Source organism: Podarcis muralis, chromosome 17 (genome assembly GCF_964188315.1).
Source record: "Podarcis muralis chromosome 17, rPodMur119.hap1.1, whole genome shotgun sequence".
Taxonomy (NCBI): Eukaryota; Metazoa; Chordata; class Lepidosauria; order Squamata; family Lacertidae; genus Podarcis; species Podarcis muralis.
The window spans coordinates 26,411,233-26,426,624 of NC_135671.1; the positions used below are offsets into that span (position 1 = coordinate 26,411,233).

General features: G+C 41.3%; 1 protein-coding gene across 8 annotated transcripts in view; it reads left to right on the forward strand.

Annotated features, from left to right (window-relative positions):
* LOC114587885 (endophilin-A1) overlaps positions 1-15,392 on the forward strand; it is a 277,955-nt gene that overhangs the window by 99,420 nt on the left and 163,143 nt on the right. For 7 of the 8 annotated variants that reach the window (XR_013391153.1, XM_077921448.1, XM_028712738.2 and 4 more), the window contains 4 exons: positions 2,497-3,038; positions 5,927-6,098; positions 7,649-7,721; positions 9,342-9,559. Coding sequence is in view for 7 of the 8 variants with exons in the window: in XM_077921448.1 (XP_077777574.1) it covers positions 2,497-3,038; positions 5,927-6,098; positions 7,649-7,721; positions 9,342-9,559 (1,005 nt within the window). In the remaining variant the exon portion in view is untranslated. The other variant, XM_077921449.1, reaches the window with a different exon arrangement.

Here is a 15,392-nt window from a genome sequence, read left to right on the forward strand (position 1 = left end):
TAATTTACAGCAGATGATGTGATTGCATATACTTCTAACACTTGCCATATGGTCAGGTAATGAAGGCTGTCATCTCGTTATTACTGAATGACAAACATCATGTTAAAATAATAACACAGAACAGGAAATGCTCACATTCATTTATCTTAAGGTAGAGTGAGTAATTGAAATAATTTGAGCGATACAGTAGAGGATGTCACACCAATCACCTGTGTTTCAGAGTAATTTTGTTTGCCAGGTACACTCTAAATTCCATCTCTGTGGATTAAAGGTGTTATCATGAGACCTTAGGGTATAAACCTTGAAGACATTCATTGTTTCCTTTCAACTATTGTAAATGATCTAGTCCTGCACCAAATAAAGAAGAATCTGTTTTACAAAACTAAAAGGCAGCAAGCATCTTACATAGGAGGGCTTTATGATGGAGGCTAATTTGACGTAAATTATTATCAGACAGGCTTCAGCTCTGGCACTAACTCCATAGTGTATGTACTACCCAGATATACAGGGTGGTGTTTCATTGCTATTTGCTGCAATTGTAGCTGGCTTATGGTGGGGAGTAACTAGAGCTGAGAGCTGTAGCAATTCCTTCTGGAACATCATCCAACTATTTTCAGTAATAAATGACAGTACTCCAACTGAACTTAGGCAGAGTGCCACTACTTTTAGCCTCAAAAGCACTGACAATTGGTCAGAGTAACATCCCTGAGTTCCACTTCAATCTTGATTTTAATTGGAACCAGAATTGTATCAATACACACTGCCTATGCAAGTTTAAATGCTCTGACGCTAACAGTATTCACTTGGCTCGTGCACCAAAATGACAAATTTGATGGTGAGGTTTATTCATTCAAGCAATATCCTGGCAGAATCACTAACCATTTTGTCTGCTCTGTATTTCTGAAAAATAATAGTGAAGGATTTAATAGGCCAAGGTTGCCCTGCATTGGTCTGCTATGACCATGCAAAAGTATCATTTTCATTACAGTTGTGACTGGGGATTTCCCCCAGCCTCACTCATCTTTACTCCATACCTCCCTATGTTCAAAAGGTATGGAGGGGGGGACCTGTCAATGCATTTCACGGAATGTTCTTACACACTTTCCTGTGCCGTTACGGTTCCTGATAAGTGATGGGCAGTAACCATTGTCATCGTCTGAAGGGCAGGGTTGGAGAGCGCAGGGCCACCACACTACTGATGTGAATAATGGCTTGGGGTGGACAGCTGTTGCGGTCCCATCGCGGCAGACTCCGTCCTCTGGGGAGCAATACTTCGCTAGGCACCCAGCATTTGGGGAAATCCTCTGGCTGTCCATTTGGATTGGTGGGCTTTCCCACCACCCCAAGATTTGAATTCCAGCCAATCTGGGCTTGCTGGGTGGGCAGGGCTTGGGAGAGGACCGTAGTGGTGCAGGCTTGACTCCAGTCCGCACCCAGCCTTTAAAAGTCGGTCACATTCAACCCCAGGGACCACGGTTGGCTGAAGAACATTCAGATAAAGATCTGAATGAAGCTGTTAAGTTTATAAGCATCAAAATAACCGAAATTATAAATATTATTTCTTGAGACAGTGTAAGTCAGTCTGAATTTAATGTGCAGAATTTATTTTAAAGTTTAATAATGTCTGATATCTGGGATAACTTTCGGACACATGGCTCTCAGGGTTGTGTATAAAGCAGACGTGAAAGCAATTTTAAAAAGAAGAAATATAACTAAGAAAACAAAAATTGAATGTTGAGCAATTACACCTCAACAAGACTAAAGAGGCTGTTATAAAAAAAAAAACAGAAGAAAAATCTCTTTACTGTCAGCCAGAAACTGAGCGATGAAAGAGTTAATCTAATCTCCCTAGGGAGGGAGTTCCATAATCAAGGGGGTGGCCCAGAAAACCCATCCCATGTTCCTGTCTACTGTTAGTCTATATGCAATCCATTACAGTGTCCAGGCAATATATTGCTTCTAGTCTCTTCAGCCTCCCCAATAAAATATTTGAGGGCACACTCCCAAAGCTGATGGACGTTGCCATTCAAATGGTGTGTGCATCCCACATCTTGTGATTATGCCGGGGGGGGGGGGCTTACCTGCCCCCCCATAATATATTCAAGTTGGCGCCCCTGACTGCAATTCCATTCCCGCTTACCTGGGAGTATGCCCCACTGAACTCAATGGGACTTCCATCTGAGCAGACGTGTATAAGATTGTGCTGAAAGTCTCTGACTATATTTAGACTTCTGTGTCACTTTGTTGGGAATGTTAACTTCCTTTTACCATCTGCCCTTTGTTTAACAGATGTATTATTGCAGTTCAAATGCATTCATCTGCACTACCTTGGAATTATTTTTCGATTAGGTACTTTAAATAGCTTTTGCCCTTGCATTGGATGCAATTTTGTTTTCATTGAGAGTATATAGGACATTAAGACATAATTGCTAGACTGATTGCTGTCTGAAAGGTTAAAACTGAAATATGTTGGGGGGTTTTTGCTGTTGTATTTAGGTTTTGGAACTGGAAAGGAGGCTAAAGAGTTTCGAGAGAGAATCAAGGAGATTGAAGGAAATCAACAAAGAGTTAACGAAAGGTAACAGTGATCTGAAAGCATTGCTCAAACAGCAGAAGGAAGAAGCAGAGGCCAGGGAGAAGGAGCTGGAGATGCTACTGAAACAAATCAAAGAAGTCCAGCAGGACAAAGCAGACCTGCTGCTACTGATAGATGGGCTAGAGAGAGAGGGTGCCTCTCTGAAGAGGCAATGGGCAGAAGCAAACTCGCTGAGAGATGAAAACAAGGATCTACTGAGTCAAGTGAGGCAATTGCAGAGTTCGCTGGACAGAGCAAGGACAGTGCCTTCCATGGCCAATGCGGAGGCATCCTGCAGGCAATGTCTGTGTAAGAGTAGAAGTGCCAAAGTTAAGTTGAAAACAGGCAAGAAGAAAGGCTTAGTGGGATATCACCAGTCTCTTCTCAATCAGTCCATCAAGGTTATGAGCGGTGTATTTGAGAACTTCAATAAGGACGGCTGGGAGGATGTGAGTGAAAGCAGGTACGGCTCTCATTAACTTCGCTCTGTAGAGGGGACACTGTGCATATGTAAAGTACTAGCAAATAGAGATTGAATTTTAACTACTGTCGATTTGGTATTCAGAAAAAATACTGTCAGAGCCTTTGAAATATCTTGGGAGGTCTTGTTCTGAGTTTATTGACTGAAATTTGCATGCAAAATTAGCCACAACTGCACGAGTATTTGAGTAGGTGCCAGGAAACCCAAAAGAAGGCGATGCTTGATTTCTTCCAGTGATGCTATTTTCATGCAGTCATGAGGCTTGAAATTGACAGTTTGGCAGGTTGATTTAATTTGCTGGCCCTTTGCATATTCACCACTGACAGCTAAGGATTCCCAGGCAAGCCTTGCGAAGTCGGTTTAGTTATCTTGTGACATGCCGACCCGGGAGTAGAAACATTTTCTCCCCTTAATTTAGTTAGATAAATTTTGAATGACCCATTTCAGCTTGCAACCAGATGTCTACAAGCTGTTTAACGTCCTTTAAATTAAGGATCATCCACACTAATTATTTCATGTATGTTTTATGTGCAGTCATTGTACTAACTTTAATTGAATGATGGTTGAAAAATCAGTTCTGTAAAGGTAAGTATAACTGCATAGGTGCTTAGAAACAGTCCTTAGCAAATGCTATTTCCGATCCTGAAATGAAGCCACTTCAGGATGTTTCCATAGGTTGTAAGAGGCCAATGGGTGCAAAGTTCCTCAGCTTCCCACTTGATTTGATTTCATACATATAATGTGCATCATCCAACTTTCAGAACTTGCCATTTGCACATGAGAATAATGCCTTGAATATTTCCCAGTATTCTTGAAAGGGGTTAGCTCATGTTCATTTGTGGGGGTTGTGTGTGTGTGTGTGTGTGTGTGTGTGTGTGTGTGTTTAATCTTATGAACGTTGTAAAATCAAACGAATTTATCACACCCCTTTTCATGTTCAATCTGAATTGTATAGTACATTTGTAAATCTGCAGTTATGGAAAGTTGGTTTTGGACAGTTATTTGTATTCATCCAGTGAACCAAATGTGTGCAGAATAAGTCTGCAATAAGAAACATCTGCTTTAAAAATGTGTACAACAAAGGATCTTCCAGGTCATGTGATGCTTGTCTTATCCAATAATAATTGAAGATCCTTTGTAACAATTTGCACATTATCTTTATAAGATGTTTAAGAGTTTAGATGTGGGTGGGGAATCCACGGCCCACCAAAATTGATTGGACTCTAGTTCCCATCAGCCCCAGCCACCATGGCCAGCACTTAAGGATGATGGGAGTTAGAGTCCAGCAATATATAGAGGACTACAGGTTCCTCATCCATGGTTTCGATCAGACCTTGACTTTAATTTGAAATCTGGATTATATATAAATTTTGTAGCTTTCACATTCCTTCCACAACAGGAGGAGTGGTCATTTTCAACTTCCGCTACTAAAGGTGGCAATATCACAGAAACATAGCACTGTTTGATAGTAAGTAGTTTTGGCCATGATGGAAACATTGGATATTTTGGAGGTTTCTTTTTATCTCAAGTATTTGATCTTTTGTGTGTGTATGTCTTTGTGTATATAATGTTAAGGGCTTAGGAAGCTGTCATGGATTGAGTTAGGTCATCTGTGTTGTCTTATACCAGTTTCCCCACCCTGGTCTCATCTTGTTGTTTGGGAGTACAGTTCCCGTCAGCCTCAGTCTGCATGCTGAGTGGTCAGGGATAATGTGTATTGTAGTCCAAAGCACCAACAATCTGAATCTGCTTTATTCAGATATGCGAAATCAGCGCTCTCAGGATACAAAAGAAACATACTAGGCACATGTATCCTAAGAGGCAATCAGATGAAGCTTAATTCAGTTTTTAAAGTTTGAGATTAAGTTCTCCCTTGCCATCACTGAAGGCTTTCAGTCGGCATATTCTTTAAGTCACCTCAAAGTAAGCTGGCCATCGTTGCTTTTCATATTTATCAATGATCCTATGCCCTTTATATGGTTACCATTAGGCTCTTTCTGAATTCTGGGGGAAAGTTCTCCCACAGATTTGGGGACAAGCAAGGCCACATGTGGCCTATGCAGAAATGTCACGCCTATGCCAGTGAAAATGTAATGTCTGAACTATGCATAACCCTGTCTAGAGGAGAGAATTAATGGCTTCTCAGAATTTTCCCAATACACATATTTCCTTAAAGAAAAACAGAACAATTATTCTATTCTGGATCTTTAGATACGGTTGCAACATCCAAGGGTCAAGTGATAAGTGGCCCCCAGAGTCCTGGGCAACTAATGCAAGGAATCAGAGCAGTTGTTGGGATTTCTTGCTGCTGTTTCCTTTCTCCATTCCCTTTCCTTAAGCAGGAAGCGTCCATTACATTTTAAAAGGGATCGAAATAAAGATTATGAAATTATATTCTTATAGTCACTACTTCATATAACTTATTTCTCTAAATTTCAGGATATGGGGTGAAGGTTTGGAGGACTAAGGTCCTCTGAGGGTCTTCTGCTGGTTCCCTCACTGCGAGAAGTGAAGTCACAGGGAGCCTTCTCGGTAGTGGTGCCCTTCCTTTGGAAAACCCTACCTTCAGATGTCAAGGAAATAAAGAATTACACAACTTTTAGAGGACATCTGAAGGCAGCCCTTTATCAGGAGGTTTTTAATGCTTGATGTTTTATTTTTTTAGATGTGCTGTAAGTGGCCCAGAGTGGCTGGGGAAACCCAGCCTGATGTGTGGGGTAATAATAATAATAATAATAATAATAATAATAGCACTTTAGTGTGTTTGTTTTTTCTAGATCATTATGTGGTTGCTTTATTTTCTGCTTTATTGGATAATTGGAGATCATTAAACCCCAATGTTCTAATGTTTCCAAATCTGATCTTCATAGTGACTCTGAAATACCAGTTTCCGAGAATCTGGGGACAATAACTGCAAAAAAAGCACAGCATACTCCACTGACAGACAAAAATGACCAACAGGAACAAAATAAGGTGGAAGATAATTGCATGCCTCCAAACAGTGTGCATTTAGAAGGCCCAAGCAAAATATGCTACAAAAAGGTAAAAATGGACTTGAGCACATTTAACCATGCTGCTCTTCAATGTATGTGACAAATATTTAATGGTGATCAAATGCATTTGTCTTGTACATCGTGGTTCCTCTTAAGATATGTTAACAGAGTGGCAGGGGATCAAACTATGAGGAAGTGGCAACATCACAAGTCTGATAAGGCATGAACAAGCTGGCTAAACAGCCACTCTGTTATCAAATATTGTTAGTGTTGTATGACGTTGCATTGGTGCAGCAGCTGAAAATCACATCCTAAGCATTTACTTACCTCTGCAACAGATCTTGCAATCAGTCACAAGTATAGTAGCCCTGTATGAAACCTGTGCTGTGTGGCAACTATTTCTTTAAAGTAACTCACAGCACGGATCTCTTTGTTTTCACAGTGTCACTGCAAATCCTGTTAGCATCTGTGTAAGCTACCAGGTGTTCCTGCTTGGCTCATCAGGCAGTGCACCCTTCACACCGTTATTTGTTGTCCAAAGAGAGCTTAGTTTATATGAACCCTGATATACAGCGGTTAAATGCTGTTCTAGTAGGAGCCATGATTGAGCTGAATGAGATTTGCATTGGCATTTCAGATATGTGTTCCACAGAGAACTTTTTGTTTGGTATCTCGCAATGTTTCTTAGCATAATAATGTGTGTTTGGGAAGATGCCTTGATCTGCATTAAGGTATATTTTGATGGTCTGTCTGAGTGATTGCCCGGGTGAATTCCCAAAGTTTGTTCTCCTCCACAGAGCAGCCTTCCAGTTATGCAGGGTGCGATTGACCACTCCCGTATTCTTACTGCTCTCACCTTACTAAGCAGCACATGCACAACCCCAATCTTTATGTATTCAGAGTTCAGTAAATACGGGAAGTGCTTCACTTTCTACATTGTTGATTAGTCTCTTGTTGATTCACAAAGGGAAGGATAATCTGTACCTTTCTAAACAAAAATAGTTTTTATTAATTGTTTCCTTGTGTTACAAAAAAAAACAAATAAACAAGTAAAAGTGCATCTAGCACCTCCACTTTCATCGAGTCTATTTCATAGTTCGTTCACATTTGGTGTAAGACACTATTGTCATATTGTGCTGTTGGGGGAAAAGAGAGGGGAGAGAGAGAGAGAGAAGGAGCGAGGGAGGTAGGGGGATAATGATCTTTCGTCCTAGTGCATAGTGTTTGTGCAGGGTTTTCGTGTCAGCGTCACGAGGGTAGGTTATTTGTGTGCATATGTACATAGATAGATAGGCATTGCAAGAGATTAGAGAGTCCAGAATTTGGTTGGTTGCATTCAGTTTGTTACAGTGTGGTTTGATGGTATGGGTTGTTTTTTGTTTTTTTGTTTTTTGCTAGGGCCAGATTATCCATATTGATTTGTATTATGTTGTGGGGGATAGGTAATTGTTTAGTTGTGCTGTATGTGTGATAAAGGGAAGCCACACCAGGGTGAAGGTGTCCTCCTTTGCTGATTTGTAGCTTTTTAAAATACCCAACTATCTCATGTATAGCCACATGCTCTACTATTCTGTACATGTTTCTTTTTGGTGACTCTAGCAAAAGAAAGAAACAGAAGTAGTTCCTTTCCACAGAAAGAAGATCTTGCATTCAGCTCTCATCCCAAGTAAAGGTAAGATTCTTATAAAGTAAAATTTAGCATCCTTTTATCATTGCACTCTAATATGTGTGTAGCGTGACTTTTAATGTAAACTAAGCCAGTTAAATATCACGTATGCATGTATTTTTCTCCTGTCCCTGGTATCTGAGGCCAATTTCTGTAACTTATTTCTGTTCATGAACATTAGCAGGGTTTTGAGCAGTAACAGAACAGTACAGACCACCTTTAATTATTATTTACCAGAAGCCTAAATCACCCTAAATAAAAACAAATTGAGAACACACTGATAACTGGATGAGCAAATTCATGACTGCATTAGTGCTGAATTTTGTACAGTCTTATGACCTAATCCCAAGTATTTGGGAAAAGTATGGGTGGCGCTGTGGGTTAAACCACAGAGCCTAGGACTTGCCGATCAGAAGGTCGGCGGTTCGAATCCTCATGACGGGGTGAGCTCCCGTTGTTTGTTCCCAGCTCCTGCCAACCTAGCATTTTGAAAGCACGTCAAAGTGCAAGTAGATAAATAGGTACCGCTCCGGCGGGAAGATAAACGGCGTTTCCGTGTACTGCTCTAGTTCGCCAGAAGGGGCTTAGTCCTGCTGGCCACATGACCCGGAAGCTGTACGCCGGCTCCTTCGGCCAATAAAGCGAGATGAGCGCCGCAACCCCAGAGTCGGCAATGACTGGACCTAATGGTCAGGGGTCCCTTTACCTTTACCTATGGTATTCAGTTGAAGTAAGAAAGGTGTTGGAGATGGTCAAATTCTGGACAAATTCTTAACTGAGAGAGTGCAGTATTCTTCATGTCTGCCTTGTATTCAGAGGTGGGGGCGCACAGCCAGTACTCACTGGAGTTGCGTTTGCAGGTCAAGAAGAATGACTCAGAGTTTAGGACCTTGGAGGGCATTTCCTTCAGCACAGTCTGATCCAAAATCAAATGATAACGCCTGGCCTGCTCCGCCTGTTGTCTCTACTATGATAAGCAATGTGCTTTCAAATTTGCAAAGAGAGAAATTTGAAGACACACCCTCTTCACTTCTGATACGTTACTTTTAAATAGTCTTCTATCAGTCATGCGCACAGCATCTAGCATGCATTAAATGCCCACATAGTAGTAAGTAAAGGTAAAGGGACCCCTGACCATTAGGTCCAGTCATCTCGCTTTATTGGCCGAGGGAGCTGGCGTACAGCTCCCGGGTCATGTGGCCGGCATGACTAAGCCACTTCTGGCGAACCAGAGCAGTGCACGGAAACGCCGTTTACCTTCCCGCCGGAGTGGTCCCTATTTATCTACTTGCACCCGGGGGTGCTTTCGAACTGCTAGGTTGGCAGGCGCTGGGACCGAGCGACAGGAGCGCACCCCGCCGCGAGGATTCGAACCACCGACCTTTCGATTGGCAAGTCCTAGGTGCTGAGGCTTTAACCCACAGCGCCACCCGCGTCCCACATCGACATAGTAGTACTGTATACTAAATCCTGCATTGTCTCAACTAGAAAAGTGGGCTTGATTAGGACTTGATTCTAAAGAATGTTTAGTTGTGAGGCATTAAAGTATGACGAGAGGATGACCATTTCATCAAAGGTCAATGGAAACCATCAAATTAATTGTTGATCTCTGTGACCAATGTTTAGTAAACAGAGAGAAGAGAAGTATCGTGGGTCAGAAACCTGGCTGTGCCATTTCACTCAGGGGACGGATTACATCCTTACAGCAGCAGTTAGCTATTCTTCAGAATTCGAAAAAGACAGCCATGTCATCTCTCAAAACGTCCAGGGAAACAAATAAAAAATTAACATCCCAGCTGCATCTTGTTGAACAAAGACTTCAGGCCAGCAAGCAAACTATTCAGGTAATGGTGCACTGTAGTCTCGACATGCAAGAAAACCGAAGTTTGGTGGCCAAATTAATCATATACATCTGTTTACCTATCTATCTGAATTCAGAGATACCTGTGGGTGCATGACACTGCTATTGTGAAATTCACAAAGGTACATTATACTTCTGAATGTGGAGATTCCATTTAGCTATCCATGCCAAGCATCAAAAAATATGAACACCTACCTGACACTTGTTTGTCTTGTGGTAAAGGAATACAGGTAGTGCTCATATTGGCATATTCCTCCTGAGCGATCTTCTGATGATAAGTTAATTGAAAGACATAAATAATGTACCTAACCACAAAAGACTGTGTTGGACTGGCATGTGATCAAAGCCTAGAAATTCTCCTTGCCTACTTAGGGCTTCTGAGGACAGGTAGAACTGGATTTTGACAAATGTGTTTTCAGATTTCTTCATCATTTCTCCTCCCCTAGGTGACCAGAGTTTTTGAAAGGTAACTTTTGAGAAAATATGGAAACTAGACCACATGTAAAAATAGTCACACACATTTTTTCCTTGCTGCCTTTACTAACAAACACACTAGACGCAGGTTACAGAAAAAGTAATTGTCTTCAAGCCAAAAAAGAGAGAGATAAAACTGTTGCAGAAAGTTGGGCAAAATATCTATCTATACAAGTTATGTGCCAAATCTCAGCATCCAATTTTAATTTTCTGATTTCACCCAGTTATTCTTAACGTGCTCTATTAGTGCTACCAAAGGAGAAATCACTTTAAGAACAGGTTTCGGCTACCTTCCAGTGAAAATTAAGGAGGTAAAACATCGCTGTAGTCACTGCAGGAACATATGCATTTTAGAGGTAGCTTTGGGTTTCAAAAGACCAAGTGATAGAAAAAACATATTTTTAGTACTGCCTGTGATCAAGAAATTGGCTGGTTAGCTTTCCCAAACAATCCACGAGCTATAAGATAGATAGATAAATTTATTGTCATTGTCCATATATACACAGTATACACAACAACGAAAATCAAACACCCACCCAAAGACCGGGTTCACATACACATTTGCACGTATCTCCAACACTCTCATCCTATTCAGACATAATCTATAAAAACATAACATAATCCAGAATATAACATAACCTATTAAAGGCATAACATAACCTAAAACCTATCTCATTCCTTCCTACTCCCTGCTTGCTATTTCTTGCAACTGGCCCTGAGATCATTATTTAGTGCAATCAGAGCTCTTGGATAGAAACTATTCAGAAGGCGTGTGGTTCGTATTTTCATTGTCCTATATCTTCTGCCCGAAGGCAACAGTTCAAAGAAGTTGTGAGCAGGATGGGTGGGATCTGACTCAGTACAGTATGGACAGCGATGGAAATAGCATCAGCTATAAATCAATGGGCAAACTTTAGTTATAGCTCATGAGTCTAGGTTCCGGTGATACACCAAGCCAAATTTTGGCTTGGATCAGCAAAGAAAGCTGCAAGCTCCTCTCCAAGATTGTGTGCATTGGTGCCAAGCCAAGGTTTGGCTTAGTGTTGATATGAGAACTAGGTCACTGAGTGGTAATGTAGTAACTTAGTGGGCAGCAGGAGATACTGACATGTGCTTTTTGTGATGTGATGCTACACTTACAATTCACTCTGGAAATGTTGTAATAGATGTAGATGATCTTTGGCATCTATTGATTACAAAAGTTTGTGGACAACAGCAGATATTTTCTTATGCTATTATCCTTTAATGACATGCTGTCATGCTTACTGCCCACCCACGTAATATTTTAATGGATGGAGATGGTTTTTGGCATCTATAGGCTGCAAAGCAGGACAGGATGGAAGTGAAAATACAAGCCCCTGGCCGGGGCTTGATCTGGACGGGTTTAAAATTGTGGATGTTAGTAGCTGTAGGGAAAGTTGCTCTTAGCTCAAAAAAACCCACCCCTGCCTATACATCATAAAAACTTGTTAATGTAACATTGTTTGTATACCTAATTCATGACCCTGGATCAAACGCAGTCTGGTACGTCAGCTTTTGTTAACATAGTATGCGTAGACAAGATAACCTTTTGACTGAATGAAACTGAAGAAAAAGGTATGTAAATCAACACAAACAGGTGTTCATTCAGTCAATACTTTATCATCATCGCCATGGACTCTGGTCGTATAAGATCAGCTCTAGATTTAAGATGTAAATGTTCCAGATGTTCATTTTCGAGACTGATTTTACAGTTCCTGCAACCCGAGGATTGGCTGGCGTCTGTTTCCGGGATGGCTAGATTCATTATCCCTCCCTCCTCCACCCCTCTCTCTCACACAGTGCATGTTTGTAACTATCTCATAATATGTATGTTGGATTTAATATTTTCTCTTAGCTACATGAATTATCTGTAGAATTCCAGAGCCCATATTGTGTTATCTTTGCAATGAAAACCTTGCCCCCCATATTTTCCAGCAAAATTACCGCAGGGTGACTGCGCATTTGGGATTTGGTGTACAGTTTCCGAGACTCATCATAAGTACTGAAACAAGACCTTCTGTTTGTGAGTAAAGTAGTTAGGCTTTCCACTCAGTGTGTAGAAATCACAGCTGGAGTTGTTACTTAATGTGGAAGTGATGGGATCTGATCTTTCAGGAGTTCCTTAGAAAAATGTCATGGAAGAATTATTGGCAAAATTCAGGGAAACTCTTTTTAAAAGCTTGTTTTTCCCCTCACACCCCCTGTGTCTAATGGCAGTGCTGGAATTTCCATCACCAGATGTCTTCTCAGATTAAGACATCCTCTGCTGTACGTACTAGGGTAATGACAATTATACATGGGTAAGATATAACATTAGCATAGCAAAAACTCATAGAGGCGCAAGGGAAGCAAGATACAATGCAAAACTGCCATACTGTAATTTAAGTCAGTAATCATTGCCTTTTAAATGTAGCGACCCAATTACAAAGCCCCCCCACGACAAAGTTACCCAGAATCCTTTGCTCCCATTCCCATAGTGCTACAGAAGTGGCTCCGCAGGAGTAATCGGATTGTTTTATGGGTTGCCTTTGACATCTGAAAAGGACTGAGTAGCTGAGCAAACCCTTCTCATCTGAAGAGGCCAGGCTTTAAAAAAAGGGAACAGACTTGCAACCTGCCAGGCAACTGTTTGCAGCTCCTTTGGGCAGCAGTACACAAAGGCTGCGAAGCAGCTCCTCTTCCAGATGTGTAACTGTTGTTTCTCCTTCAAGCCTCTGCTTGGGATTGCTGCATTTCAGCCTAAAGAATTCCTCCAGTAGCATTTCAAAAACGACTGCAGGCGTTTCTTAAGGAGTTCCAGTGATGCTAGTAATTTGTAAAAGAAAATCTTTGTTGTTCAGTGCTTTCTGTGTTTTGCACTGAAAACCTCCTTAGCATTTCAGAGCTCTGTTGGCTTAAGGGAGGTAACTTTTGCTTTAACTTGGTATATCTTTAGAAGAGACTGATTTACTTGTATCATTGTCAAACACTTAAATTGAATTCGCAAAAGCCCTGCCTTCAATTCCATTCTAGTCATTCCTTTTCTCTGCCCCCTCTCAGCTATATCTCACAGTAAACCCAATTTCACAACTCAGTCTCATTCACTGCCTCTCCCCTAGCTGGACCCTAAGCCCCTTTTTCGTGTGCCTCCTCCACGAGAGGTCCAGAGGATGGCAACAAGAGAACGGACCTTTTCTGCAGTGGCTCCCCATTTGTGGAATGCTCTTCCCAGTGAGGCCCGCCTGGTGCCTTCATTATACACCTATAGTTGCCAGGCAAAAATGTTCCTCTTTAACCAGGTCTTGGTTGATTGACATACAATGCCCTTTTAAAATGTGTATGGGGGGATTATTGGGTTGTTCTTGTTTTTATTTTTATTATGTGTATTTTATATTGCACTTTTATGTTGAGAACTGACCTGAGACCTGTGGGTATAGAGCAGGATACAAATTTAATAAATAAGAACAATAATAATGTATACCAGTTCCTGTCATTCCATAACACCCTACAGCGGTTCTCAACCTGTGGGTCACCAGATGTTGTTGGACTACAACTCCCATCATCCCTGAGCTCTGCCTTGCTAGCTAGGGGTGATGGGAGTTGTAGTTCAACAACATCTGCAGACCCACAGGTTGAGAAAGGCTGCCCTAGTATCTATCACACAGGGTGAATGAAAAACAGAATCCAGGCAGAAACTATGCAGATTTAGGCTATGGGGCTGCACATGTTGAAGCTGATTTCTACACATACAGTTGTCTACAGTGTGGAGTTTTTTATTTTTTTTATCAAGGTCTGACCCATTTCCATGGGCGTGCAGGGATTCTTGTATCGTTCCAGACATTGGGACATGCTGGCTGGGGTTGATGGGAGTTGGAGCCTAACGATATCTGGAATAGCACAGGTCTGGTAGAAGCCATCTGAATCTGTTTGCCCCAAACACTTTTCTTGTGTTCAGCACTCTCTGCTAATGTGGGTGGCATTGTGTTGGAGATGACCTTTAAAGCCCTCAACAGCCTCGGCCCTGTATACCTGAAGGAGTGTCTCCACCCCGTCATTTGGCCCGGAAACTGAGGTCCAGCTCCAAGGGCCTTCTGGTGGTTTCCATACAGGGAACCAGGCAGAGGGCCTTCTCCCTGGTGTCACCCTCCATGTGGAATGCCCTCCCATGAGACATCAAGGAGATAAGTAGCTGTACAACCTTTAGAACACACCAGAAGGCAGCCCTCTATAGGGAAGTTGTTAATGTTTGATGTTTTATTATGTTTTTTTATATGCTGGAAGCTGCCCAGAGTGGTTGGGGCGAGCCAGTCAGATGGCCAGGGTATAAATAATAAAATTATAATTATTGGATTGCTCTCTGGCTAGTGGGTGGGTAGTCCCATGGTGACCGGGTCTGGGTGACCTTTTTTGGGGTTCCATTTCAGCGTTATGATACTAATTAGTAACTCTTTTCATTTTGTGACATACATATTTTTTAAAGTACAAGGGCACGATACAGTAGGAGATTTTTCCTTTCCGTAGGTTTGTGTTTCCGCGATCAAACAAAATGCCTTTTATGTTCTACTGATCTCTAAAGCAGGATTGCTATTTAAAAAGTCTTCCATTATTAATGAACTTACATAGGCTGCATGTTGGAAATGCGGCTTATTCATAAATTACAGCAGCTGTTTGGCATGAATCAGACCTGTCTGAGTGCTTATATTCATTGTAATGCAAACTGAATGTTGATAGATGCTAGATGCTAAAAAGGTATAATGTGGCAAGGCAAGTGAATTATCCTCAAAGAGGGAGTGCTGGTATTCAAATACTGGTGCATAGCCTTCCTAGAAAACAAAGGCACATCCCTGTGGATTTCCTTGGCATAAAGTAAGGGGCCCGATTCAGCTGATGTTCAGCACTTGAAAGTCCCATTTCCAACGAGCCCGTTAGGTATGTGCTTTATATTCTTTTATTTAAATATCGGGAGTTTAAAACTGTACACGGCCTTCTCCTTTTAGTTGCAAACTTAATACAAACTATAGTATATTAGTTTTTTCTTGTACATATGGCGTGATTTTGCTATAATTGTATCACAAGTTTTCCGTTGTGATTCATTCCAGTGCAACAAAAATCCCTTATTTTGTTTTTGTTTTGTTTTCTTGGTAGTGGTTTATAACACAGAACTCTTCCTTTAATATATACAATTTCTGGGTGTCACATAATACTTCATAATGCTGATAATATGTAACTTAATAGTTGTACCATTTCTTAATCGCTTTAAGCGTTCCTGCTAAAACTGGTAATATTTATAAGCGTTCCCCCAAGCACCAGTTATTTTTAGCGTATTCTATTTATTTTTGTAT